This window comes from Anomaloglossus baeobatrachus, chromosome 7 (assembly GCF_048569485.1).
Source record: "Anomaloglossus baeobatrachus isolate aAnoBae1 chromosome 7, aAnoBae1.hap1, whole genome shotgun sequence".
NCBI lineage: Eukaryota > Metazoa > Chordata > Amphibia > Anura > Aromobatidae > Anomaloglossus > Anomaloglossus baeobatrachus.
Genome location: NC_134359.1, coordinates 164,920,663 through 164,948,530, shown reverse-complemented (window position 1 = coordinate 164,948,530; position 27,868 = coordinate 164,920,663). Strand labels below are relative to the sequence as shown.

The window sequence follows — 27,868 nt, the reverse complement described above, 5'->3', positions numbered from 1 at the left end:
CAGAGGTCCCCCTTTGAACCTCTCAAGGAATCCTCCCTTGCTCTGCTGTCCTGGAAGGTAACATTCCTGGTGGCAATTACGTCCATCAGACGGGTTTCGCAGCTGGCAGCACTCTCTTGCCGCGAGCCTTTTCTGATCTTTCACCAGGACAAGGTGGTTCTTCCAAAGGTTCCTACCCAGTTTAATTTGAATGAGAACATTGTTCTGCCTTCCTTTTGTCCGCACCCAGTTCATAGGGTGGAAAGGTCTCTGCATTCGTTAGACCTCGTCCGAGCTCTCTGATATTACATATCCAGGACAGCCCCCTTTAGGAAAACGGACTCTTTGTTCGTCATTCCTGAGGGGCCTAAGAAGGGACAGGCAGCTTCAAAGGCAAGTCTGGCTCGCTGGATTCGCTCTGCGATCCAGGAAGTCTACCGCTTGCAACTCAAGCCCATTCCTAGTGGGTTGCGGGCTCATTCCACGCGAGCAGTTGGCGCTTCGTGGGCCATTCGGCATCAGGCTTCAGTGGAACAGATGTGTAAGGCTGCGACATGGTCTAGCCTACATACTTTTTCAAAGCATTACAGAGTTCATACCCAGGTTTCAGCTGAGGCAAATCTGGGTAGGAAAATTCTGCAAACGGCAGTAGAGCACCTCTCTCAGTAGGCGCTCCAAACTGTCTGGGACTGGTTCCTCGTCCTTGGGTTGTGTTGTCTTTCTTTTATTTTTCCCACCCATGGACTGCTTTAGGACGTCCCATGGTCCTGTGTCCCCCAAAGAGGCGTCAGAGAAAAACGGATTTTTGTGTACTCACCGTAAAATCGTTTTCTCTTAGCCATCATTGGGGGACACAGCACCCACCCTGTTGCCCTGTTGGGCCTTAGTTCTCTCAGTACCTTATTTGGTTATGATTCTTTTTCTCATGTTCCTCCGTTAAGATAAGTTCTTACTATTTTTTTCTCCTACTGCTTGTGTACTAAAACTGAGGTTGCCTGGCCTGGCCAGGGGGTGTATACTGCAGAGGAGGAGCTAATGCCTTTGGCATCTACTTAGTGTCCTCCTATGGATAAGCAGCATAACACCCATGGTCCTGTGTCCCCCAATGATGGCTAAGAGAAACAATTTTACGGTGAGTACACAAAAATCCGTTTTTTTTGTGGGGTCAACGGATGCAACGGATCCGTTATTTCACAGGAATCCGTTAGCTGATCCGCTACCATAGGGAGCCATTATAAATTTTAACGGAAGCAACGGAATCCGATGCTGGTCGTCATTTTGACGCAAGCTATTAACGTTACATGCTGCGTTGCTTCCGCTCGGCGGAAGCAACGCAGCGTCAGCCAACGGAAGCAACGCAGGTACTTTTGGCACAATCCGTCATCAATGCAAGTCTATGGGAAACGGCGGAATCCGTTAATGGATTCCGCGGTTTCCCAAGACAGCGTATTGCGCCAAAAAAAAAACAAAACGCAAGTGTGAAGTACCACCCCCAACAATACATACAACCTGTTTGTTCTGAACGTGAGTTGATGGAGGGACCATTTTCTGTTTCTGCTTCTAGTGATCAATGCACAGGAGCCACCTGCTATGTCACCTTAGGAATTAGCACTATCTGAATAAATCCTTCATGTGTTTACTATGTTTCAGCCTTTCACTAGTGCTATATTGTGCAGGGTCAGTAAGTGAAGTTTTTCTTTTTGAGGTGCTGCCTTTGATACTATGTTTTCAGTATTACAGAAGCAGTGGTTCGGGTCCTGAAGGCTTACACCAATAACCTAGTTTGCTCTGGTGCTGCTTTGTTTTGCCTTTTACATTTGTGTTTTACATTGATACATAAAGTTGATTCATTTTTTTTCCATCCTGAACTCATTGATTGCTTTTGATTTTCAGAGCTCAGGCTATAGCTATTGGACAAGCCCTTGTTGATGGCAGATGGCTGGACTGTATTACCCACCATGATCAGCTTTTCCGGGATGAATATGCCTTGTACCGACCTTTACAGGTAGCTATCTACAACCGCTGCCCCATCTAACGGCAATTGTGACAACACTACCTGTCAGAGTTACCAGGACGTCACAAAGATATATTTTATCCATCATTAAACAGTAAACGGGAAGTAGCCTAATGTGTTCTTAATGCAGTTCCTTAGATTCAGAATATTGATGGCCTATTCCTGGGATCGATCACTGAAACTTAATTGATAGGGTCTTACTTTCTGCACCCCCTGCTGATCAGCTTTTTCTCTGTTTGCCCAGTGTCTGTACTGGGTCTGATTTCCGTGGATTGGATTGAAATTCTATGCTGGGCAGGTAAGTACAGCAGAAAAGGCTGGAGTGTCCCTTCTTAAACTAGCAGTATGGTGGGGCTGAGAGTTGGATACCGATCGATTTATATATTGATAGCTGTTCCTAAGGATGCGTCCTAACTATTCTGAACTGAGAAAAACGTCTATTGTAATTGTGTAGCAGAGATATGTTGGTGTCGGCACAGATCTGAGCGATCTGTCCTTGGGATCTGCACTTTGTGGAAAACTTTTACGTAAGAGATTGTACTGTCATTTCAGAGTACTGAGTTTTCGGAGACCCCCTCGCCCGACAGTGATTCAGTGAACTCTGTGGAAGGACATTCCGAGCCATCTTGGTTTAAAGACATAAAATTTGATGACAGCGATACAGAGCAGATTGCAGATGAAGGGGAAGACAACTTAACCAGTAAGATATATATATATATATATATATAACAATCAATAAACGTTTGTGTGGAAGTTGTCAGAAATTGTCCAGCGCATCTCACATCTACACAAGGAGGTGAAAGTGCTGCTGATGTTACTTCGGTGGCCACCTCACTGGTCTGACGCGTTTCCAGCAGGTGCAGACGATCATTGATGTCAACAGCTCCGCCTGCCTACCAATAAGGAGGTAAGGGGTGCAGGATATCCCCCTTAAGGGAATGCACAGAGCTTACACCCAGCCCCTGACATAACTCTTTACACTCTGTGGAGGTTGTGCTACAACCTAAGTGCGCAGTGCTGTTACTGAAGCGCACACCCCATGGTCAGCAGACATTTCACATTAGTGCACACTTCATGCATCACGACTGCATGAGAGCATGTAAATATGTGTGGTGCCTGAATGCAGAAACTAATCATCTATACAGCCAAGGAGATGATTGTTGTACCTGTTAGCAGCTTGTTTTTCACATGACCTCTAATGTATGTCCCCTGCTGCTTCTGCTAGTTCTGGCTTTCAATTACCAGCCATTCCTGTGATTTGCTGTGCAGCATTTAGTAGTGAATGCTTTATGTGCTGAAATCTAGATTCTTCATTTTGAAGTCCCCAAGGATCTATCCTGAAGCCCACCTATATATTCAGCCTTTTTCCTCCACTTTATTCTTGTTATGCCCCTACGTTTAAACCTGAATTGTTGTTTGCATTTAAGGACTGATCTTGGGGACCTCCATTTACTAAATGTAGTTTTCCCCCCTCCACCCTGACTACCCTTTGTTTTCCCTACTCTTCCCTTTGCTTTTCTCCCCTTGCTTTGTCATGCAAAGATTCTGCGAGTCCTAGCAAACGTACGTCAGTCAGCAGCTTCCAGTCTGCTATGGACAGTGATTCTGCCGCTTCCATCAGCCTCAATGTGGAGATGGACAACGTCAACTTCCACATCAAGAAGCACTCAAAGTATCCCCATGTGCCCCCTCACCCTGCTGACCAGAAAGGTATTCAGTCGGTCACAGATGGCCTCTGCCATAATCTTGTTAACCCTTTTATACCCAGAATTTTGCGTTTTATCCAGTGACAGGATGACTTTTTTTTAACTTCTGAATGATCAGGCAAATGAGAATCCACTTTTTTTTTTTTTTGCTTTCCCACTTTTTAGCAGCCATAAATGTTTTTTTTTCCCACTGTTGTGGCTGTATCAGACTGTTTTAGGTGAGACAAATTCTAATACATTTTTTAGCCTTGTCTTGTGGTACATAAAGTGCTTTGAAAGAGTATTGATAACCAGTGAACTTAGCCATATTTTTTCTCATCAGGCCCGCAAACTTGAATGTATTTTATGTGGTATACCAACACAAAGTAGCATGTGTGAAGTATAAAGGAAAAGATAGATTTCTAAATATTTGAAAAAGGTAAATTTGAAAATTGTGACATGAATTTATATTCAGCCCCTGAGTCAATACTTTGTAGGATCACCTTTTGCTGCAATTTCTGCTGTAAGTGTTCTGAGTTATGTCTCTATCAGATTTGCACATCTAGAGGCCAATTATTGCCAATTCTCTAGCTCACTGAGATTCAATGGAGACGTCGGTGATCAGCAATTTTCAAGTCTTGCCTCAGATTCTCAATGAGATTTAGGTCTGGACTGGGACTGGACCATTAGCACACATGAATATACGTTTATCGAAACCATCCTTTGTAACTCTGGGAGGATGTTTAAGGTTCCACTGGAAGATGATCCTACATCCCAGTCTCAAGTGTTTTGCAACATCGAACAGGTTTCTCCCAGGATAACCCAGTTTTTAGTTCCATCCATTTTCACATCATCTCTGACCAGCTTCCCTAACCCTATTTTTATGTTTTTAACCTAACCCTGCTTTACTCTTTTCCACAACTCTATCCCTGACCTGTCCGGTGTGGTCTTTGGTTTTCATGATGCTGTTTGATCCCTAATGTACTCAAAGAAACCTCTGAGTCCTTCACAGGACAGCTGTAGTTAAACTGAGGATAATGTACACGCAGTTGGACTTAATTTAATAATTAGGTGACTTATGGAGACAATTGATCACAAGAGTTTTAGGATTATCAGACTACAAGAGGCTAAATACAAATGCACATCACAATTTTCAGATTTATATTTAGCAAACCATGTATTGTTCTGTTTATAAGTCACAAATACTTGCTACTTTGTGTTGGTAATGCACATAAAATCCGAATGACATACATTTAAAGGCCCCGTCACACTAAGCAACATCGCTAGCAACATCGCTGCTAACGAACAACTTTTGTGACGTTGCTAGCGATGTTGCTGTGTGTGACATCCAGCAACAACCTGGCCCCTGCTGTGAGGTCGTTGGTTGTTGCTGAATGTCCTGGGCCATTTTTTAGTTGTTGCTGTCCCGCTGTGAAGCATAGATCGCTGTGTGTGACAGCGAGACAGCAACAACTAAATGTGCAGGCAGCAGGAGCCGGCTTCTGCGGAGGCTGGTAACCAATGTAAACATCTGGTAACCAAGAAGCCCTGTCCTTGGTTACCCGATATTTACCTTTGTTACCAGCCTCCGCCGCTCTCACTGTCAGTGCCGGCTCCTGCTCTGTGCACATGTAGCTGCAGGACACGTCGGGTTAATTAACCCGATGTGTGCTGTAGCTAGGAGAGCAAGGAGCCAGCGCTAAGCATTGTGCGCTGCTCCCTGCTCTGTGCACATTTAGCTGCAGCACACATCGGGTAATTAACCCCATGTGTGCTGTAACTAGGAGAGCAGGGAGCCAGCGCTCAGTGTGCGCTGCTCCCTGCTCTCTGCACGTGTAGCTCTGTGCGCTGGTAACCAAGGTAAATATCGGGTTGGTTACCCGATATTTACCTTAGTTACCAAGTGCAGCATCTTCCACGCGGCGCTGGGGGCTGGTCACTGGTTGCTGGTGAGCTCACCAGCAACTTGTGTAGCGACGCTCCAGCGATCCCTGCCAGGTCAGGTTGCTGGTGGGATCGATGGAGCGTCGCAGTGTGACATCTCACCAGCAACCTCCTAGCAACTTACCAGCGATCCCTATCGTTGTTGGGATCGCTGGTAAGTTGCTTAGTGTGACTGGACCTTAAGTTTGTGGGTGTAACATGAAAAAATATGGAAACGTTAATGGGGAATAAATTCTTTTTCAAGGCACTTAATAATTTACTGTGTATAGATTTTTTTTTTAGGACACAAATATAGAAAAGTGCAATTATTGCCTTAGTTTTAAGTTTTACATTTTTTTATAGTTTGTGTTTCACATCAACTATCAACTACTCTGTTGAATGATTTATTGCAGGTAATAATGGTCAATTGAATACCTTTTATATGTAAAGGTTTTTATAATATTTGTTATAAAATGTATTTTATATAAGAAAAAAACTGATTTTTCTAATGGGGACTTTTTATTGCTTCCCCCCCCCCCCCCCACGGATATTTTATATATGTATATTTATTTTACATAATTTGTCCTCCAAGAGATAATCAAGGTTTCCAGGGAACTATGTTTTATGAGATCATTTTTTTCCACTGTAACTGAGGCATCAATAAGAGCTCCAGTTACAGGAGAAAACTGTAGCGACCCAAATCACTGGCAAAGTTGATCACTAAGCCTGCTAGGACCCAGTAGCTCTCCCGTACCTGTGTATAGTGCTACATATAGTGCTCATGGAGTGCTGTTTAGCCAGTGAAAGGGGAGACAGAAGCGGTACTATACCATTACTGATTTCTCCCGTGTTTGCGGCTGTGTATTACATACAAGACAACTAACCTGCTCTTGCTCAATCACAGATGCTTTAACCCTATGCTGTAAATTTACAATAGTATGAGGTTAAAGCTCTGCACGATGCGCTGTAAATGTATGCACTTTGATCGTTATGGGTTATCTGGAGATGCAGCCACATCTCCCCAGAACATAATTGTTATATTCCAGTATTTTTTTGTTTTGCTCACTTTACACCATAGACGAGGGTAGTGTATATGATTATGCCCACCTGCCTCATTTTTGCTATATTAGGGATTGAAGGAATGAGCAGGACATACGTTGTGTTTTTATCCTAAATCTTTTTTGATTTACCTTATTTATGTACATGTATAATAATTACTTAATTACTCGTGCTATTTTTGTCGCCCATATAGTAATTCATTTGCCTTGTAATGTTTTCTGTTTCCAATGCTTTTGTGAGCAGTAGGAGTTGATTGCTGCTATGTTTTATGCTATGCTTGTTAGTGTTCTTTCTCTATATGCTTTTATCTTAGTTTCATGTTATTTTTTTTAACCTTTTGATTGTCCTGTGTGCATGTTGTTTTTTACAATAGTTGTATACTAATAACTATAGAACAAGTATCATATATAAAAATCCCCTACAGTCCTTGATATTGGAAGAAATATTTGATCCACTCTGAACACTTATTGTTCCCGCGATGATCTTTTGGGTAGTTCTTGATGTAGCAGAGGTCTAGTGTGAGTTTTATGTGTTGTGTGTTTTTTTTTTTTTTTTTTTTGACGCTGCAGATTTTTGTCTGTTTGGTGTCATTCTTTAAATTCAGAAATCTATGTGTGCGGAGCGCACCATCGGGTGATACCCTAGGGAGGGAGAGTGAGTAAGTGCTTGGTTACCGCTCACCTGGTGCAGTTGTGGCCGGCACAGCTCATGTAGAGGCCTGAAGATGAAGAGCTGCTGCTGCCCCATGGTTGGTGGATGAGTCCTCCAGGAAATATTGGATCCGTTTGAAAGAGAGGGTGAATACGTCAGTACTAGAGTTGATCGAACCCGCCAAAATCCGGGACCGGCGAATCACTGCCAGATTGAAAAAAAGTTCGGAGCTGCTCCGGATTTCGGTGCCCATATAAGTCTATGGGGACCAGAATCCGGAGATTAAAAACGTTTGTGGCGGGGATAAGGGGGTAGGAGCGCGCGCAATGTTCTCACCCGAGGCTGTGTCATGACAGCAATTTCCTTCCGGGTCATGGTTTTCCCTTACAGAGCCAACAAATCAATATTCATTGTTTTGCCCGCCCACCGGCGTGTGTAATTGGTTGCAGATAGACCCGCCCCCACCCTGAGTGGCAGCGTGTCAGCTGACTGCAACCAATTCCAGGATGACCGCTGGGCAGGGAAAGCAGTGCAAGTGTCTGCGGGTTAGTATGGTGAACGTGCATGCGTTTCAAAAACACATGCACGCTCCTGTCACAAGTGCGCGGCTGTGCCGGTGATGCGATGTCAGACTCGTGCGAGTTTGGCATGACAGCACCCGGCACGGCCTGCCGCTCTCTGAACATGAGCGTGACTGTACCTACAAACTCATGCTCGCTCCTGTGAGAAGTGTGCATGGCTGTGCTGCGATCTCAGACTCACAGGAGTCCCTCGCAAGTGTGACCCCGGCCTAAAAGAAACCGCATGTGGCTTTTTTTTTATTATTTAAATAAATAATTAAAAAAACGACGACGTGCGGTCCCCTCTAATTTTGATATTCAGCCAAGATAAAGCCGGCTGGGGGCTGGTATTCTCAGCCCGCAGCCGCCCAGTATTGCCGCATCTATTAGATGTGACAATCCCGGTGCAATACCGGCTCAGGAAGAGGCGGGTAAAGTCCTGTGACTGTCGCATCTAATGGATGCGGCAATTCCGGGCGCCTGCTGGCTGATATTTTTAGGCTGGGGGGCTCCCAATTACATGGTTCTCCCCAGCTTGAGAATATCAGCCCTCAAGCCCTCAACTGTGAAGCTTTATTTAGGCTGGGTATCAAAATTGGGGGGACCACATGCCGTTTTTTTTTTTTTGGTTTTTAATTATTTTACTGTACGATATAGACCCACCCACCAGCGGCTGTGATTGGTTGCAGTCAGACAGCTGTCACTCAGCATGGGGGTGCATCTGACCGGTGAGCGAGGGAAGCAGTGAATATCTATGAGCCTAATGAGCGGCCGGCTCAGGAAGAAGAAAGAGCTGCCGCGGGAGCATTGTTAGTTGTCCCGGTGATCGGTGAGTATATAGCGTTTGCTTTTACCCCTTTGCACCAGATTCTGTTCCCCATAGACTTTTTATATGGGGACAAGCATCTGGCCAGATACTGTGGACTCTATGTAATGCTCCTTCCGGTGTTTTTGCGGACAACAAAAAAAAAAACGGAAGTCAAACGGATGGCACACTGACTGTATACGGAATGAAACGGATGCGGTTGTCAAATGGATGTCACACGGATGCATCTGTGGAAAAACCGGACCGTTTTTTGCGGACCGCAGAAACAGAACGGTCATGTGAATGTAGCCTAAGAAGAGCAACAGAACCTGAGTTTGCAGCGCAAGACCTTGTCTGAATCCCTCTACATCCCTTGTCCTGCTGCAGTCGGGTATCAGGATGTGCCTTCTTTAGCCATGATCTACAGGCCATCACCTTTGCTGCTTTTAGGAAAACAAGGGGCTCAAGGACTATTGAGGAATTCTCCAGGTGCTTGTGGCCTATATAAGCCTGAGTACATACTGTTCTCTCTTATGCCAGATTTATGGTGTATAAATGTCTCTCGATTTTGCGGAACATTATCCCATGCACTTTAAATAAAAATGTGTGGCTTAGTTAGCGGGTGTTGTCCACCTCGACCTAACAGATTGGCCATAATTTACACCAGAAAGTAATAAAAAGAAGACATTTGCACTCTGTATTGCTAAGATAAGTGTAACAATGAATATGGGAATATAGACTTGCATTACTGCTATGAAAAACATCTAAAAATAGAGATTCTTAGCACACAAAAATGTCCAGTTTTATGTGAGCCCAACGGCAGGAAGACCTCTTTTTGTTGGGTCCCTGCCTACTCTAATGCCTCTCTCTGCGTCAAAAAACCTCCAATTCATGGGCGGGCAGGAACCTGCAAGTGAAGAATTAAAATCGCCTAAGGCTGAAGAGCAGGAGTGCTCACCAGAAAGTAGCATGAATAATCGCACAAATGTACTCCATCCATACCCGTGGTCTTTTCTGGCTTGCATCAATTGGAACACTTTCAGAAACACATCATGTGATTTCACAACATCAGGAAATACTTTACTTTCAGTCTCCGGTTTCAAAATTAGATGGGATTGTTTTTGGTATCATCTGGTATTGTTTTTGCTTGCATATAGAAACAACAAGTCTACACAAGTCCACACATAACATTTATCTATAGACTATAAGTGTTCAAAGTGATTTCCATTGGTGACCCGGCAGATGTCTAGGCAGTAGTCCAGTCCAGACGCGTGCCAGAATATCCTCAGATAAGGACGCCACTGCTTCAATCATCCATTGTTTTTGGTCGTTCAGATCTTGTGGCTGGGAAGAGAGTCCAGGTTGTTGCCCCACTGAAAAGAAGTTGCAGGGTGTTAGATGTGGCGATTTGTGGAGGTCAGTGCAGTGATAATTACTTGACCTAGGACAACGCCTCACTGAAAGAGTGGTGGCCAGTGGCCATATCTGAGGATATCCGACACGTGTTTGGACAGAAGTGCACTACCGTGTAGATGTCTGCCCTGTCGCCAGTGGGAATAATGTGGAACCTTTGTAATGTACAGTTACAATTTTGATTACGTGTCTTCTCATGTTAGTATGTTTGCGTTGTGTTCTGTTATTTGTCAACACTGAGGGGATAATTTTGCATCATTCCTTTAGTCGCCTTGTATCTTCTTGATAAATGACTTCTAGCATCAGTCTGTTCTAGTAACACGGCTGAATTACTCCGCTTTCTATTATTTTGTGTTGAATTATAATGAATGGATATCGCTTTGTAGAGCTTGCTTTCATTACCTTCTCATTAAGGAGGCATTCTCTGGTGATCAGTGTGAGGCCTAATTAAATCCATCCTGATTCAGTATCGCCACACATGAAAATCACGCATATCCCTGGGGGTTTAATAGCCCTGCTACTTGTTGGATTAGTGATAATACCAGATTTATTTCTATTTTGTAAAACCAATGATTTGGTTGAACGAGTTTTGATGGTTTTAATAGGCTCCAGGGCGAGGATATATTGTCATTTTGTGAATTATTATTCCTGGTATATATGGTACAATGCAATCATACTTTCTCTGACGCCTCATTGGGGAACACAGGACCATGGGTGTTATGCTGCCTATCCATAGGAGGACACTAAGCTCAGTTTTAGCTTAGTGTCTATAGGAGGCACATCTCTGCAGACTACTGCAGCAAGAATTTTTTGTTTTTAGAGGGCGACGGTTCCTTCGGGGACCGATTTCCCAAAACCATCAACAGGCGGGAACGCGGAGTGTTGCCTCCCCGTACCACCTCCTGCGACGCTGGATCCTGGGCTGTTACTCACTGGACGACAGGTCTCATTGATTTTCCAGAGCAGATGAAAACTTCCTCAGCCCCTCTTGCAGGCTCTGAGTTAATATTCGCTCCGCACCAGCGTGACCAGACTGCCATCTCCACAGGAGCTGAGGTGAGAGAATTCAGATTTTTCCAGAGCCCCAGAGCATTCCTCAGTCCCTCTGGCAGGCTCTGAGTTGATACACGTTCTGTGACCGGGCACAGCAGGCGTCAGAATCTGCACACTGGCTCCCTGACAGGAAACTGGAGCAAAGATCACACTGACTGGATGCACATGGGCTGTGATTTGGCTCCCTGACAGGAAATTGGAGCAAAGGTCACACTGACTGGATGCACATGGGCTGTGATTGCAGACTCCTGCATAGCATTCCACCTGTGGCGGGGGGAGGGGACAACTCCCTGGACTAAGTGCACCCGCAGCTGCGGTACACTTATAGAGGTTTTTCTGTCCACCATTGTTGTACAGGGCTGGAGGGGGGAAGGGGAGTCCCTTCCCACCATTTTTTTGTTTGTTATATTTTCTCATGCCTTCTTGTCAGAGCTAAGCCCTGCCCCCTACGACACTCGATAAGCCACGCTCCCTCACGAAAGCGCGCGTAACCCTCCTCACACAGGATCTGCAGAGCATTGCTGCAAGGGCATTGCATTGCTCCCTTTTGTTGTGATCAGAGCCTGTGGGCGTCTCTCAGAGCTGCCTTCCTCCTTCCCACAGGAACTGTGACGCAGGAGGGGGAAGGGGTCATCAGGGTTCTGGATGAGTTGTAGCCTCACATGCATATTAACTCTGCAGAGCATTGCTCCCTCATTACAAACAGAGTTTGTGGCTCATCAGCCAGGGGCTGCAGTTACATGTTTTATGCCCTGCACAACTACAGCAACAACTATAAGACTATTAATGTATCCTGCCATGCTGAGCTACTAGGGGATGATAGCACCTCTTCCTTCTGTGAGTCCGGTGCCTTTCTAGCTCCCCCCGCCACAACCACTGCCAGCCTAGAGCCTTCGGCTCCCGGTCCCCCAGAATGGGCACAGTTCCCAGAACCTGGTGCTGGCTATGCAACATCGTCCTACACCCCTCGGGGCCCCTGGACTGAACGAAGCCTGATGACACCTTTTATAGAGAGTCCTTCTGATAAGAATCAGCCCTCTGCTTCACCGGTTGCAGATCAAAAAAAGGGCATGACCCCCATGAGTCTCCCTCTGGGGTACACATGGGGTTCTCCCACATGTTCCATGGTCTCTGAGGAGCCGGAGGAAGGGAAATGATGTTTGTACCGGGATGATTCCTTGGTTTCAACCTCCCCGAGCGATCATGCTGCGATGGACTCCCTTATTGCAGCACTCAACCAAAACTCTGCATGTGGAAGATCTCCCATCCACTACTACTGACCCTGCGGTCTCCTTTAAAAGGGTTAAGAAACCTCAAAAAAAAAAAAGAGCTTTCTTTTTCGCTCTATTGGGAGACCCAGACAATTGGGGTGTATAGGCTATGCCTCCGGAGGCAGCACAAAGTATTACACTCAAAAGTGTTAAGCCCCTCCCCTTCTGCCTATACACCCCCCGTGCTCCCACGGGCTCCTCAGTTTTTATGCTTTGTGCGAAGGAGGCAGACATGCAAGCACAGCTCCACAGATTAGTCAGCAGCATCTGCTGACTAGGTCGGATGGAAGAAAAGTGGGCCCATATAGGGCCCCCAGCATGCTCCCTTCTCACCCCACTTTTGTCGGCGGTGTTGTTAAGGTTGAGGTATCCATTGCGGGTACGGAGGCTGGAGCCCACATGCTGTTTTCCTTCCCCATCCCCCTTAGGGCTCTGGGTGAAGTGGGATCTTATCGGTCTCCAGGCACTGAGACCGGGCTTCATCCACAACTCCTGTGGAGCCTGATGGATAGGAGCCGATACCGTTCAGGGACATGGCCCTGCATCTTAAAGGTACTCTGTATCCCTATGGGGACCGCGCACGGCATCACCTCAGCTTTGCTGGGTGTGCTAGTGCACCGGGGACCGCGGCGCTGACCGGGTCTATATGTGCCATTACACACTCAGCATCGCTGAGTGTGTTTATATGTAAGGGCTACCGCACTGACCGCCGTTGCCACGGGACACTGCGGCGCGGCTGGGACTTGTAGCTCCCGCTTTTGCGACACCTGGCTGCCACAAATAAAAGACCGCTGGGTGAGAGACATTCTCTCTCACGGTTACAAGATAGAGTTCATCTCTCGTCCCCCGACTCGATTCTTCCGGTCCTCTCCGCCTCCCGAGCGAGCCGAGGCTCTTCGGCAGGCGCTGGGCACCCTGAAGGCAGAAGGAGTGGTGGTCCCTGTTCCTCTTCAGCAACAGGGCCACGGTTTTTACTCCAACTTGTTTGTGGTCCCAAAGAAGGACGGGTCCTTCCGTCCTGTCCTGGACCTGAAACTTCTCAACAAACACGTAAAGACCAGGCGGTTCCGGATGGAATCCCTCCGTTCCGTCATCGCCTCAATGTCCCAGGGAGATTTCCTTGCATCGATCGATATCAAAGATGCTTATCTCCACGTTCCGATTGCCCCAGAGCACCAACGCTTCTTGCGCTTCGCCATGGAAAACGAACACCTACAGTTCGTGGCACTACCATTCGGCCTGGCAACAGCCCCACGGGTTTTCACCAAGGTTATGGCTACTGTAGTAGCGGTCCTCCATTCTCAGGGTCATTCTGTGATCCCGTACTTGGACGATCTGTTGATCAAGGCACCCTCTCAAGAGGCATGCCAACACAGCCTCGACGTTACCCTGGAGACTCTCCAGAGTTTCGGGTGGATCATCAATTTTCCAAAGTCAAATCTGACACCGGCCCAATCGCTGACGTACCTTGGCATGGAGTTTCATACCCTCTCAGCGATAGTGAAGCTTCCGCTGATCAAACAGCAGTCACTACAGAAAGGGGTACAGTCTCTCCTTCAAGGCCAGTCACACCCCTTGAGGCGCCTCATGCACTTCTTGGGGAAGATGGTGGCAGCAATGGAAGCAGTCCCTTTCGCGCAGTTTCACCTGCGTCCCCTTCAATGGGACATCCTACGCAAATGGGACAGGAAGCCGACGTCCTTCGACAGGACCGTCTCCCTCTCTCAGGCGACCAAAGCCTCCCTTCGGTGGTGGCTTCTTCCCACTTCATTATCGAAGGGGAAATCCTTCCTTCCCCCATCCTGGGAAGTAGTCACGACAGACGCGAGTCTGTCAGGATGGGGAGCGGTTTTTCTCCACCACAGGACTCAGGGTACGTGGACCCGGCAAGAGTCCTCGCTTCAGATCAATGTTCTGGAAATTCGGGCAGTGTATCTTGCCCTGAAAGCGTTCCAGCAGTGGCTGGCAGGCAAGCAGATCCGAATTCAGTCGGACAATTCCACAACGGTGGCATACATCAATCACCAAGGCGGCACACGCAATCGTCAAGCCTTTCAGGAAGTCCGGCGGATTTTGATGTGGGTGGAAGCCACGTCCTCCACCATATCCGCAGTTCACATCCCAGGCGTGGAAAACTGGGAAGCAGATTGTCTCAGTCGCCAGGGCATGGACGCAGGGGAATGGTCCCTTCACCCGGACGTGTTTCAGGAGATCTGTTGCCGCTGGGGGGTGCCGGACGTCGACCTCATGGCGTCCCGGCACAACAACAAGGTACCAATGTTCATGGCACGGTCTCAAGACCCCAGAGCTCTGGCGGCAGACGCCTTAGTTCAGGATTGGTCGCAGTTTCAGCTCCCGTATGTGTTTCCTCCGCTGGCACTGTTGCCCAGAGTGTTACGCAAGATCAGGGCCGACTGCCGCCGCGCCATCCTCGTCGCTCCAGACTGGCCGAGGAGGTCGTGGTACCCGGGTCTGTGGCATCTCACGGTCGGCCAACCGTGGGCACTACCAGACCGAACAGACTTGCTGTCTCAAGGGCCGTTTTTCCATCTGAATTCTGCGGCCCTCAACCTGACTGCGTGGCCATTGAGTCCTGGATCCTAGCGTCTTCAGGATTATCTCAGGATGTCATTGCCACTATGAGACAGGCTAGGAAACCAACGTCCGCCAAGATCTATCACAGGACGTGGAAAATTTTTCTGTCATGGTGCTCTGCTCAGGGTTTTTCTCCCTGGCCATTTGCATTACCTACTTTTCTGTCCTTCCTTCAATCTGGACTGGAAAAGGGTTTGTCGCTTGGCTCCCTTAAGGGACAAGTTTCTGCGCTCTCGGTGTTTTTCCAGAAGCGCCTAGCTAGACTTCCACAGGTACGCACGTTCCTGCAGGGAGTTTGTCACATCGTTCCACCTTCCAAGCGGCTGTTAGAACCCTGGGATCTGAACAGGGTGCTGATGGTTCTTCAGAAACCACCATTCGAGCCAATGAGAGATATCTCTCTCTCACGCCTTTCGCAGAAGGTGGTCTTCCTAGTAGCAGTCACCTCTCTTCGGAGAGTGTCTGAGCTAGCAGCGTTGTCATGCAAAGCCCCTTTTCTGGTGTTTCACCAGGACAAGGTGGTTCTACGTCCGGTTCCGGAATTTCTCCCTAAGGTTGTATCCCCCTTTCATCTCAATCAGGATATCTCCTTACCTTCTTTTTATCCTCATCCAGTTCACCAATGTGAAAAGGATTTGCACTTGTTAGATCTGGTGAGAGCACTCAGATTCTACATTTCTCGTACGGCGCCCCTGCGCCGCTCGGATGCACTCTTTGTCCTTGTCGCTGGCCAGCGTAAAGGGTCACAGGCTTCCAAATCAACCCTGGCTCGGTGGATCAAGGAGCCAATTATCGAAGCTTACCGTTCGGCTGGGCTTCCGGTTCCCTCAGGGCTGAAGGCCCATTCTACCAGAGCCGTGGGCGCGTCCTGGGCTTTGAGGCACCAGGCTACGGCTCAGCAGGTGTGTCAGGCGGCTACCTGGTCGAGCCTGCACACTTTCACGAAACACTATCAGGTGCATACCTATGCTGCGGCGGATGCCAGCCTAGGTAGACGAGTCCTTCAGGCGGCGGTTGCCCACCTGTAGGAAAGGGCCGTTTTACGGCTCTCTTACGAGGTATTATTTTACCCACCCAGGGACTGCTTTTGGACGTCCCAATTGTCTGGGTCTCCCAATAGAGCGAAAAAGAAGAACGGAATTTTGTTTACTTACCGTAAATTCCTTTTCTTCTAGCTCTAATTGGGAGACCCAGCACCCGCCCCTGTTTTTTTGTGTACACATGTTGTTCATGTTGAATGGTTTCAGTTCTCCGATGTTCCTTCGGATTGAAGTTACTTTAAACCAGTTTGTAATTATATTTCCTCCTTCTTGCTTTTGCATCAAAACTGAGGAGCCCGTGGGAGCACGGGGGGTGTATAGGCAGAAGGGGAGGGGCTTAACACTTTTGAGTGTAATACTTTGTGCTGCCTCCGGAGGCATAGCCTATACACCCCAATTGTCTGGGTCTCCCAATTAGAGCTAGAAGAAAAGGAATTTACGGTAAGTAAACAAAATTCCGTTCTTTTGACGCCACTTAGGTATCCGTAAACTCATGGAGTCCCTGTACCCCTTTGGCTTAGCTGTCTCTAAGGGCTGGGCCGATCCGGCCTCGGTGGACCCTCACCCGGCTTCCACCTGCCTGAAAGACCCTCCTGTCTTTTACTTGATGGATCCTCCTTCAAGGACCTGACAGACAGACAAGTGGAGCAGCTCGATCACTCTGCCTCGAGGCCGCGGGTCCCTCTCCCCTTCCGTGTGGGTCGCACAGGCACCAGGACTACCAGTTTCCCTCAGACCCTCACAGATGTAACTGTTCACATTGCTGCGGCGGCGGAGTACCTCATGCAGGCCTCCCTCGGCGCTGCTACCTGCGCAGTTATTGCCGCCTCAAATACTATAGCCATCCGTAAGGCCCTCTGGTTCCGATAATGGAGAGTGGACTCGGTCTCTAAGAAGCCTCTCACAGTACTCCTTTCCAGACCGATTGGTTTGCCGATCGTCTGGACAGGCTCTTTTTTTTGTCTGATGCCACGGGAGGAAAAGAGTACCTCCCTCCCCCAACTCTAGCCCAGGATGTTTTTTACTAGACATGCAGGGCCCGACCTTCTCAGCCCTCCCCGAGTCCACCTCGTCCTAGCAGTCTAGACAAAGACCGAGAAGTCTCGTCCCTCTCCATCTGGGCCGCCGCCTCAGACCACAAATGGGTGTGATACCTTGTGTCTTCCGGTTACCACTTTGAATTCTGAACCCGATCCCCTGGTCAGTCTTTTCTCTCAAACCCCCGCCAAACGCTCCGAAACACCAAGAGGCCTTCTCCTCAGCAATCTACTCCCTCCAAGCGGCAGGGGTGATGGTACCTGTTCCGGACGGCGAGAGGTTCAAGGCTATTCCAACCTATCGTGGTCGCCAAAAAAAAAAAAGATGGGTCAGTTTGTCCCATTCTGGACCTTTAACACCTGAGCAAACATGTGCACGTAAGGAGATTCAGAATGGACTTCCTAGGGTCCATTATTACCTTTATGGTCGAAGGAGAATTCCTTGCCTCCCTAGCTTCAGGGACGCGTACCTGCACATACCCATCGCTCTAGCTCACCAAAGTTCCTCTGCTTCGTGGTTCAGGACTTCTTTTTTTCATTTGTGGCCCTTCCCTCGGCTCTGCCACAGCACCAAGGGTCTTAACTAAGGTCATGGCAGCCGCCATGAGTGCCCTTCACGCCAGGAGAGTGGCTGTTGTGCCTTGCTTGGATGACCTCCTCATCAAGGGCTCAACCAGCGTGCAGATCTCTGTGGGCACCTTATCCCACTTAGGGCGGCTTCTGACTCCAGTCAAATCATCCCCGGTCGCGTCAAAATCTGTCACCTCCCTGGGCATGTCCCTGGACACTCTTCGGGGCTTGATATTTCTCCCTCAAGTCAAGGCGACCGCTCTACAACAAGCGGTACACTGCCCTCTACGTACTCCTGTCACTTCATACGATTCAATATGAGAGTGCTAGGTAGGATAGCGGCGACTATAGAGGCAGTGCTGCTCGCTTAGCCACACCACCGCCCACTGCAGCTTGCGCTTCTAGCTGCCTGGGACAAGAGCCCCTTTTCCTTGGACGAACTTTTCACCTGACACCTTTTAGTCAGGTATGCGCTTTACTGGTGGCTTCAGTCCTCTTCCATATCGAGAAGGAGTTTTGCTCCCCCAAGTCGACTGGCTACTTCTGACAACGGACGCCAGCCTCTTAGTCTGGGGAGCAGCGTACTGGCTCCACACTGCTTCGGGACGTTGGACACCCCAGGAGTCTTCCCTTCCCAGAAATCATCCTGAAAATCAGCGCGATCTTCTCGCGCTCAGGTCATCCCCCCCTTCTGCTAGCAGGTCGTTTCATTCGGGTCCAATTAGGCCACAGCTGTTGCATTGTCCATGTCAATCAGCAGGGAGGTACCAGCAGCAAGACAGCTTATCTCGAGGTCCTCAGGATCCTCACCTGGACCGAATCGACGGGGGTCTGTGTTTTCAACGTTACACATACCGGGAGTAGAGAACTGGGTGGCGGACCTTCTAAGTCGCCAATGCCTTGTCCACCGGAGAGTGGTTTCTCCACCCAGACGTGTTCCCACACATCTGCACTCACTGGAGTACACCAGACGTGGAATTAATGGTGCTCTATAAATAAATAATAAATAATAATCTAATGGCCTCAAGGTTGAACGCAAAGGTACCCACGTTCTTAGCCAGGTCACGTGACCCACAGTCCATTGGCGCGGATGCTCTAGTCTCCTGAAGTCGTTTCCGTCCAACTTACATGTTTTTCGCCTCTGCCCCTGCTGCCGCGAGTAATCAGGAAGATCAAGGCAGAAGGAGTCCCGGTGATACTAATGGCACCGGACTAGCCCAGGTGCGCCTGGTATGCTGAATTAGTACAATTGCTCTTGGCGCCTCGTAAGCATCCCAGACTTTCTGACCCAAGGGCCCATTTCCCATCAGAACTCCAGAGCCCTGAAGCTGACGGCCTGGCCATTGAGACCTGGACTTTAAAAAGAGGGAGATTCTCTCCTGCGGTCATCTCCACCATGTACAGTGCCCGAAAGCCGGTCTTCATCCCATATTTACTACCATACGTGGAAAACTTTTCTTTCCCAGTGCAGGGAATCTAATGTCCAACATATGCCTCTGGCGATCCCCAGAATTCTTGATTTTTATTTTTTTTTTTGCAGTCAGGTTGCAAAAGGGGTTGGCCCTCAGCTCCCTTAAGGGGCAGGTTTCATCTCTCTCAATATTCTATCAATACCGCCTAGCTTGCAATCCGCAAGTCAAGACTTTCCTCAAGGGTATTTCCCATCTAGTTTCCCTGTATAAACGGTCGCTGGACCCATGGGACCTCAATCTCGTTTTGGACGGTATCCAGAGGTCCCCTTTTGAACCTCTTAAGGAATCTTCTCTTCTCTCCTGGAAGGTAACATTCTTAGTGGCGATTACGTCCATCAGACAAGTTTCGGAACTGGCATCACTCTTGCCGCGAACCCTTTCTGATCTTTCATCAGGACAAGGTGGTTCTACGCCCGTTTCCGGATTTTTTTCCGATGGTTATTTCCCCGTTTCATATAAACGAGGACATTGTTCTGACTTCCTTTTTGTCCACACCCAGTCCATAGGGTGGAAAGGTTTCATCTTGTGAGGGCTATCCGATATTACGTACCCCGACATCCCCTTTAGGAACATAGACTCCTTGTTCGTCATTCCTGAAAGGCCTAAGAAAGGACAGGCAGCTTCATAGGCAACGCTGGCTCGCTGGATTCGCTCTGCGATCCAGGAAGTCTACCGCTTGCAACTTAAGCCCATTCCTAGTGGGCTGCGGACTCATTCCACGCGAGGAGTTGGCGCCTCTTGGGCCATTAGGCATCAGCCTTCAGTGGAACAGAGGTATAAGTCTGCGACCTGGTCTTGCCTACATACTGTTTCAAAGCATTACTGAATCCATACCCAGGCTTCGGCTGAGGCGAACCTAGGTAGGCAAATTCTGCAAACGATAGCCAGGAGCGCCTACTGAGATAGGTACTCCACTATCTGGGACTGGTTCCTAGTCCTTGGATTGCGTTGTTTATTGTTTAGCCACCCATGGACTGCTTTAGGACGTCCCATGGTCCTGTGTCCCCCAATGAGGCGTCAGAGAAAAACGCATTTTTGTGTACTCACCGTAAAATCGTTTTCTCTTAGCCATCATTGGGGGACACAGCACCCACCCTGTTGCCCTGTTGGACCTTTGTTCTCTCAGTACCTTATTTGGTTATGACTCTTCTTTTCTCATGTTCCTCTGTTGAGAATTTTTTACTGATTTTTTTCTCCTACTGCTTGTGTACTAAAACTGAGCTTGCCTGGCCCGGCCAGGGGGTGTATACTGCAGAGGAGGAGCTATGTTTTTGCATCTACTTAGTGTCCTCCTATGGATAGGCAGCATAACACCCATGGTCCTGTGTCCCCCAATGATGGCTAAGAGAAAACGATTTTACGGTGAGTACACAAAAATCCGTTTTTTTTGTTTTATTTTAAATGTATATTATTACACACATATATATTTTCATTTCTATTAAACAATTCTATTTTATTCCATTTTCTAAGAGACATGCTTTTACATAACACTTATAATGTCACCATCGTTATCCTGCACACACATGAAGCAGCTAACAAAAACGCAAAAATGATCATAGTCTTATTGTGGGAGGAAACTGGTTTATCAGGAGCTGACACTGGGGGAACATACCAGCTCCTTGTTGGCCGAACCGTGTGAGGCGGCACTTCAGCGAGCCGAGCACTATAGAGAAGCAGTAATTTGAGGTTTTCTATGACTCAGTCCAGGGTGCGCTCTGTACTTTCTATAGTCGGAACTCTTGAGTAATGTCGTCTATTTTCTCTGCTCTCATTATTTTACCCCTTTAGACTTTCTTCAGCCTGAAGATGGTGGACAGCAGATGATCTCAATAAGTGATGCCTTTATAAAAGGTAAAGTGTTTTTGTTTTTAAAGTGTGTGCCTTTATTTGTTAACTTAACAATCACTGATCTCGGGGAGACCAGCCAGAGAAAACACTGCCGGCAGCCAGCGAGGGCGCTCAAGACAGTGAAATCCTAGGTACATTGCCCCCTGGGAAATATGCAAATCAAAAAGGTCCGTGGAGCCTCTGTTAGCAGTCTCAACACAGAAACCATCCAGATATCCCTGCGGGAAGGGCCCAGCCAAGGGGTGACTCTTTTTAGGAGACCTCCATAACCACCATATTAAGTGGCCCTTTTAGTCAATATCCAACTTTTTGACAAGTTTAAAGATATGACAAGGGAAATACCAAGGCCAGGTATCCATCCACAGACAGCCGTTTCGGGGTATTGCCCCTCATCAGTGTAGAGTAGGATTCTGGTCGGGTGGGAGCAATGCCTAGTAGACCAACAAAACAAAACAACGCTCGGTTGCCGGCAGTGTTTTCTCTGGCTGGTCTCCCCGAGATCAGTGATTGTTTTGTTTTGTTGGTCTACTAGGCATTGCTCCCACCCGGCCAGAATCCTACTCCACACTGATGAGGGGCAATACCCCCAAACGGCTGTCTGTGGATGGATACCTGGTCTTGGTATTTCCCTTGTCATTTCTTTAAACTTGTCAAAAAGTTGGATATTGACTAAAAAGGCCACTTAATATGGTGGTTATGGTGGTCTCCTAAAAATAGTCACCCCTTGGCTGGGCCCTTCCCGGAGGGATATCTGGCTGGTTTCTGTGTTGAGACTTCTAACAGAGGCTCCACGGACCTTTTTTATTTGTTAACTTAGCAGGTGGAGCAGGGTAACTAAAGGAATCTGCGTACACTGTGTAGTGACCACAGAAGATCTTATGATTCCGGGCATAAATCTGAAGAAGGAAAACAAAATCATCCTGGCCAGTAATGAAAATGCTGTACTATAATCAGGGGTCCGGCAGAGGGAGAGAGTAGTCTAGGGGAACACTGTGTGTGAGCAGTACAAGAGTAAAGAAAAAGAGAAAGCAAAACGAGTTTAGAGAACAAGGAAAAAATACGTTCTAAACTGTGAATCCAGCAGGAAAGCCAACCCTCCCGCCATATCACACACTTTTGTAACCACTCCTTCACTAAAAGCTAAATGTGATACTCCAGAATATGTATAAGGAACTCTACGGCTTAGAAACACTATGGATTGTATGTTGGCTAACTAGGTAAACAATTATGGCTCTTATCTACAATTAATATCTATGAATAATTTATACTAATGCAGGATCCAGAGCGTCCCTTACTGCATGGTTTGTCAGCCTTTTATTTAGTTTAGTATTTTATTAGGTTGACTATAGCTTTAGTCCTAGCCCAATTGAGTAATTTTCCCCCCAAAGATTTTCTTTAAAAAGTAGTATTTGCATCTAAACAAATGTCCAATATCACCTCCTCCCTCATCTTGTTTCTACCATTGGATCTCAAAAATAAATGGTTATAGGACCTGTCCCAAGTGTAAGTGTCCATTTCTTGCTCTTATGTCTTCCTCACTGCTGCTCTAAGTATTCTTCTTTTTTCTTCTTTGAAATTCTCTGTGCAGATCCATAAATATGGGGCATTTTATTTAGTGGTAATTATAAAGATCTTTACCAAGTGGGCGGTAATTTCAGAGCAGTCATAAGACATGCCCCAGAGAATCCTGCGAGTCACACCCCCTGGAAAAGACCGTAAGAATGAACGCTAAATAAAAAGGCCCATATCTCTGGAAGTATATGGCAGATTTTTACAAAAATAAAAGAATACTTAAGGGGTTCAGCGGGAATAAAATAAGAGCAAAAACAGGACACGTTTTTCATCTGGTGATAGGTTGTCTTAAAGCCGTAAGAATATAATTGGTGAAAGCAATGAAGTTTATTTAGCATTCAAGACTTAGTCTTTTTACAATGAAAAGGGTCTGAGTAAATGATTTCTTCTAGAGTCACTATTTAACAGACGAGTTGAGGAGAAATCTAAAGACCTTCCATTTACTCCACTGGGCTGGCACCATAACACCCTGGATCAGCTGCGAGAAGAAAATGGAGAGAAACAGGCAATGGAAAGACTTTTGTAAGGAATATTCCTATGCCCGTGTGAGTATAAAGGAGGAGCAGAGCATTCTGTAATGTTTAGTGTTGTTTCTCTTTCAGATCAGCCAACCACAGTCACATGATGTCTCTTTTACAGCAGCTGCTGTATAATGAGTCGCTGTCGCTCTCATGGCAAGACGTTATTGTGCCAGTAGTGTGTCAGGTGGTGCAGACCGTCCGGCCTGATGTAAAAAATGATGATGATATGGATATCCGCCAGTATATCCACATCAAAAAAGTATGTGACCCCATATGGTAGAACATTATGTCTCTCTTACTGATGACAGAATGCTAATGTAACCACAACAGTGATGATCATTTATAAAAAAAACCTACAGATTCTAGAAAGTCAATGGTTTTATTCCACTTTTGCTTTCATTTTCTTGCACAGATTTATAGTCCATTGGTTATTAGACTTGATTTACTTCTGTTACTGGTTTAAAGGGAATCTGTTACCGGGTTTTCACAACCTAATCAGAGTAGGGGAATACACACAGAGATCGTGATTCCTGCAATGTCATTTGCTGGGCTGCTTACTGTGATTTTGACTAAGTCACAGTATTTATTTCTGCAGGAGATTATCACTGAAGGGCGCCTAAACCTGCTCCCATTTTGGTTCTTCATATTCATGAGCTCTGCACAACCCCACCTCCTCCATTGATTGTTAGTTTTCTGCCTATGCACAGTGTACAGCTTGGCTTTCAGAGAACTGCAGCAGATGAAACAGGGATTTTATCAAATCTGCAGCAAGCATTCCAGTATGTGACACATCGCTGTAATTGGAGTCCCTGTCTCTACGTGGGGTAGCAAAAACCTGTTGACAGATTCCTTCTAGATGATCTGTTAGTTCATGCCTCCAACAGTAAAAACTAACCTTTTCCTACATGTTCAGAGGACTGAAGACAAATACAGTCATATGAAAAAGTTTGGGCATCCCTATTAATGTTAACCCTTTTTTTTATAACAATTTGGGTTTTTGCAACTGCTATTTCAGTTTCATATATCTAATAACTGATGGACTCAGTAATATTTCTGGATTGAAATGAGGTTTATTGTACTAACAGAAAATGTGCAATCCGCATTTAAACAAAATTTGACCGGTGCATAAGTATGGACACCTCAACATAAAAGTGACATTAATATTTTGTAGATCCTCCTTTTGCAAAAATAACAGCCTCTAGTCGCTTCCTGTAGCTTTTAATGAGTTCCTGGATCCTGGATGAAGGTATATTTGACCATTCCTGTTTACAAAACAATTTCAGTTCAGTTAAGTTTGATGGTCGCCGAGCATGGACAGCACGCTTCAAATCATCCCACAGATATTCAATGATATTCAGGTCTGGGGACTGGGATGGCCATTCCAGAACATTGTAACTGTTCCTCTGCATGAATGCCTGAGTAGATTTGGAGCGGTGTTTTGGATCATTGTCTTGCTAAAATATCCGTCCCCTGCGTAACTTCAACTTCGTCACTGATTCTTGCACATTATTGTCAAGAATCTGCTAATACTGAGTTGAATCCATGCGACCCTCAACTTTAACAAGATTCCCGGTGCCGGCATTGGCCACACAGCCCCAAAGCATGATGGAACCACCACCAAATTTTACTGTGGGTAGCAAGTGCTTTTCTTGGAATGCCGTGGTTTTTTTTGCCTCCATGCATAACGCCTTTCTGTATGACCAAACAACTCAATCTTTGTTTCATCAGTCCACAGGATCTTCTTCCAAAATGTAACTGGCTTGTCCAAATGTGCTTTTGCATACCTCAGGCGACTCTGTTTGTGGCGTGCTGTTAAAAAATATACTCTTAAATATATTTTTCTTCAAATACGTAAAAGCGCATGAAAGAAAGGACTTCAAAAATGTAAAAAATAAATGTATTTTATCTATTTAAAAAAATGGTTGCCAGGGTTCAGTTACAGAAAGGAAAAATAATATACTTCGTTAGCTTACGTAAAAGAGTTCATTTAGTCCATATTGATCAATAGAAAATCTTCATCCATCTCTCCTTGGATTCTGAATGGCAAAGAAGGGGTGATATCCCCTAGGCTGGACAGCATGTGTTCATCTTGCAGCCTCGGAGCCTTCTGGGACAGCTGACAACGTGCAGGAGCGACAATAGCCCCCTCCATCGTGTGTTATATGACAACTGTTCAGTCCATATAGGGTGTTTCAACTGAACACAGTTCCATGACATAATCACTAGAAGCTTCCAGAAGAATATATATATCCTTCCACGTCAGCACTTATGTATATTCAATATGGATATTTTAATATTTATTCCTTATAAGAACTTTATTAATAAACTATGCCCTCCAACATAAACAGAACTGTGAACATATATGTCCTACTATAAAATGTTTGATAACTAGATGTATTAATTTTAATGTTTTTAACACGTGCTTGCAGAAACGGCTTCTTTCACATCACTCTCCCATACAGCTTCTCCTTGTGCAAAGTGCGCTGTATTGTTGACCGATGCACATTGACACCATCTGCAGCAAGATGATGCTGCAGGTCTTTGGAGGTGGTCTGTGGATTGTCCTTGACTGTTCTCACCATTCTTCTCTGCCTTTCTGATATTTTTCTTGGCCTGCCACTTCTGGGCTTAGCAAGAACTGTACCTGTGTTGTTCCATTTCCTTACGATGTTCGTCACAGTGGAAACTGACAGTTTAAATCTCTGAGACAACTTTTTGTATCCTTCTCCTGAACAACTATGTTGAATAATCTGTTTTCAGATCATTTGAGAGTTGTTTTGAGGAGCCCATGATGCCACTCTTCATAGGAGATTCAAATAGGTGAACAACTTGCAAGTGGCCACCTTAAAAACCTTTTCTCATGATTGGATACACCTGCCTATGAAGTTCAAAGCTCAATGAGGTTACAAAACCAATTTAGTGCTTTAGTAAGTCAGTAAAAAGTAGTTAGGAGTGTTCAAATCAAGAAATTGATAAGGGTGCCCATACTTTTGCACCGGTCAAATTTTGTTTAAATGCGGATTGCACATTTTCTGTTAGTACAATAAACCTCATTTCAATCCAGAAATATTACTGAGTCCATCAGTTATTAGATATATGAAACTGAAATAGCTGTTGCAAAAACCCAAAGTGTTATAAAGAAAAAAGGTTAACATTAATAGGGGTGCCCAAACTTTATCATATGACTGTATGTAGTATGTTGGGTCCCCCAAAAACATTCCAACTAATGCTTCTAGGGGCAGAGTTATTGATAATGTTATCCATCAATACAGAGGTATAATTATGTCCTTTTTAAGGGCCTTTACAGGAATAATTGTATCTGCATTAATCTGCTCACAGCCACTCTACTTCATTTTTTGCAATTTACTTATACGTTGGTCCCTTACCAAATTCCCACCTGTGGCCGTATTAATTTGGCAGCAATGTGTAAGCTGGCTGTGATTACAAGAAGTGTACTGGTCACAGGGAGCCTTCCCAGTCCTGCCCGAAGTGATGTCCCTTATTGGATGATGCCTCATATTAGTGGGAATGACTGTGTGCACCGAGCAGAGAAGGCAGAGCATGCCGGCACATGTAATAACAGCAATGCGCTGACACTACTGACCTAGAACACACATACCAACCAGAATTTTTCTCAAGAAAAAAATGGTATCATGAAGACAAGGGATTGCTGTGACCCTCCACCACCCCCACACCCACCCCCGAAGTTAGAAAAGCCTAAAAAGCTCCGTACCATGGCAATTGCTATATTTTACTGAATCAAGAGAAGATAATCGCAGGGAGAGTGATACATTGCCGCACAATACACTGTGACAGCTTCTAGGAGATGTTCTTGGTCAATAGTGGCATCTCCTTCACGTCCTTGTAGCTTTTAGTCGCCTTTTCACTATCTGGATATTATTAGGAACTTATCTATTTCTCCAGAAATGTGTCACCAGTAATATTGTCTTTCCCCTTTTTTTTCTTTTAATATCATTAAACTGGAAACTAATTTCCAGTATGGCGATTCTATATTTCAGAGTACCCCTACATGAGAAAATGGCTTTGGTTCTGTAGATTTCCCTTATTTTTTTTGTTCTGCAGATATTTATTTTATGTTTTCATGAATAGATCCCTGGTGGAAAAAAAGTCGACTCCATGGTGGTTAATGGCTTTGTCTGCACCAAAAATATTGCCCACAAAAAGGTAATGTCCTTTCTGTCCTACCGTCTGTTTAGACGTAGTCTTACCTGTGCTCCTCACTCTTGTGTTCTTTGTTCCAGATGAATCCCTGCATTAAAGGCCCTAAAATTCTGCTGTTAAAATGCTCCATAGAATACTTGTACCGAGAAGAGACAAAGTTTACATGCATTGATCCAATCGTGCTTCAGGTTAGTCCTAAAAAATCAATTCCAGACATAGGACAGACTGAAGCTGGGACTCTGGTAACCAGCACCTTGGGATAACGCACAGGATTCACAGTTATACATGCATCCTTGGTGCTGCTGTAATACCTCTGGGTCATGTTGCTAATTTTTCCTTTTTAACCCAATTATTTATTTATTTTAAAAAAATGTTATATGTAATTTTTATGATGTTTTGTGACCACATTAGTATTTACTTCCATTGGAAATCAGTAGGATATGTTTCTTGTGCACCTTTTAGGGTAATGTAACATTGAACAAATTGTGATTTTCAGGGACTTTGTATTAGCACTTCTATACTTCAGCACATCCAAAGTCACCGATTTGAGCTTAGTCAAACTCTCTTGCTCCACATTAGTGTTATTTCAAGTCTTGTGTTATTAAAATGAAGGTCGAG

At 46.0% G+C, this 27,868-nt stretch overlaps 1 protein-coding gene across 2 annotated transcripts in view; it reads left to right on the top strand.

Annotated features, from left to right (window-relative positions):
* PIKFYVE (phosphoinositide kinase, FYVE-type zinc finger containing) overlaps window positions 1-27,868 on the top strand; it is a 460,760-nt gene that overhangs the window by 85,246 nt on the left and 347,646 nt on the right. Inside the window, exons 10-17 of one of the 2 annotated variants that reach the window (XM_075317791.1) lie at window positions 1,873-1,984; window positions 2,546-2,693; window positions 3,536-3,703; window positions 20,916-20,978; window positions 22,940-23,069; window positions 23,150-23,327; window positions 27,179-27,253; window positions 27,331-27,438. In XM_075317791.1, coding sequence (XP_075173906.1) covers window positions 1,873-1,984; window positions 2,546-2,693; window positions 3,536-3,703; window positions 20,916-20,978; window positions 22,940-23,069; window positions 23,150-23,327; window positions 27,179-27,253; window positions 27,331-27,438 — 982 coding nt within the window. The remainder of the gene's footprint in view (window positions 1-1,872; window positions 1,985-2,545; window positions 2,694-3,535; window positions 3,704-20,915; window positions 20,979-22,939; window positions 23,070-23,149; window positions 23,328-27,178; window positions 27,254-27,330; window positions 27,439-27,868) is intronic. The other variant, XM_075317792.1, reaches the window with a different exon arrangement.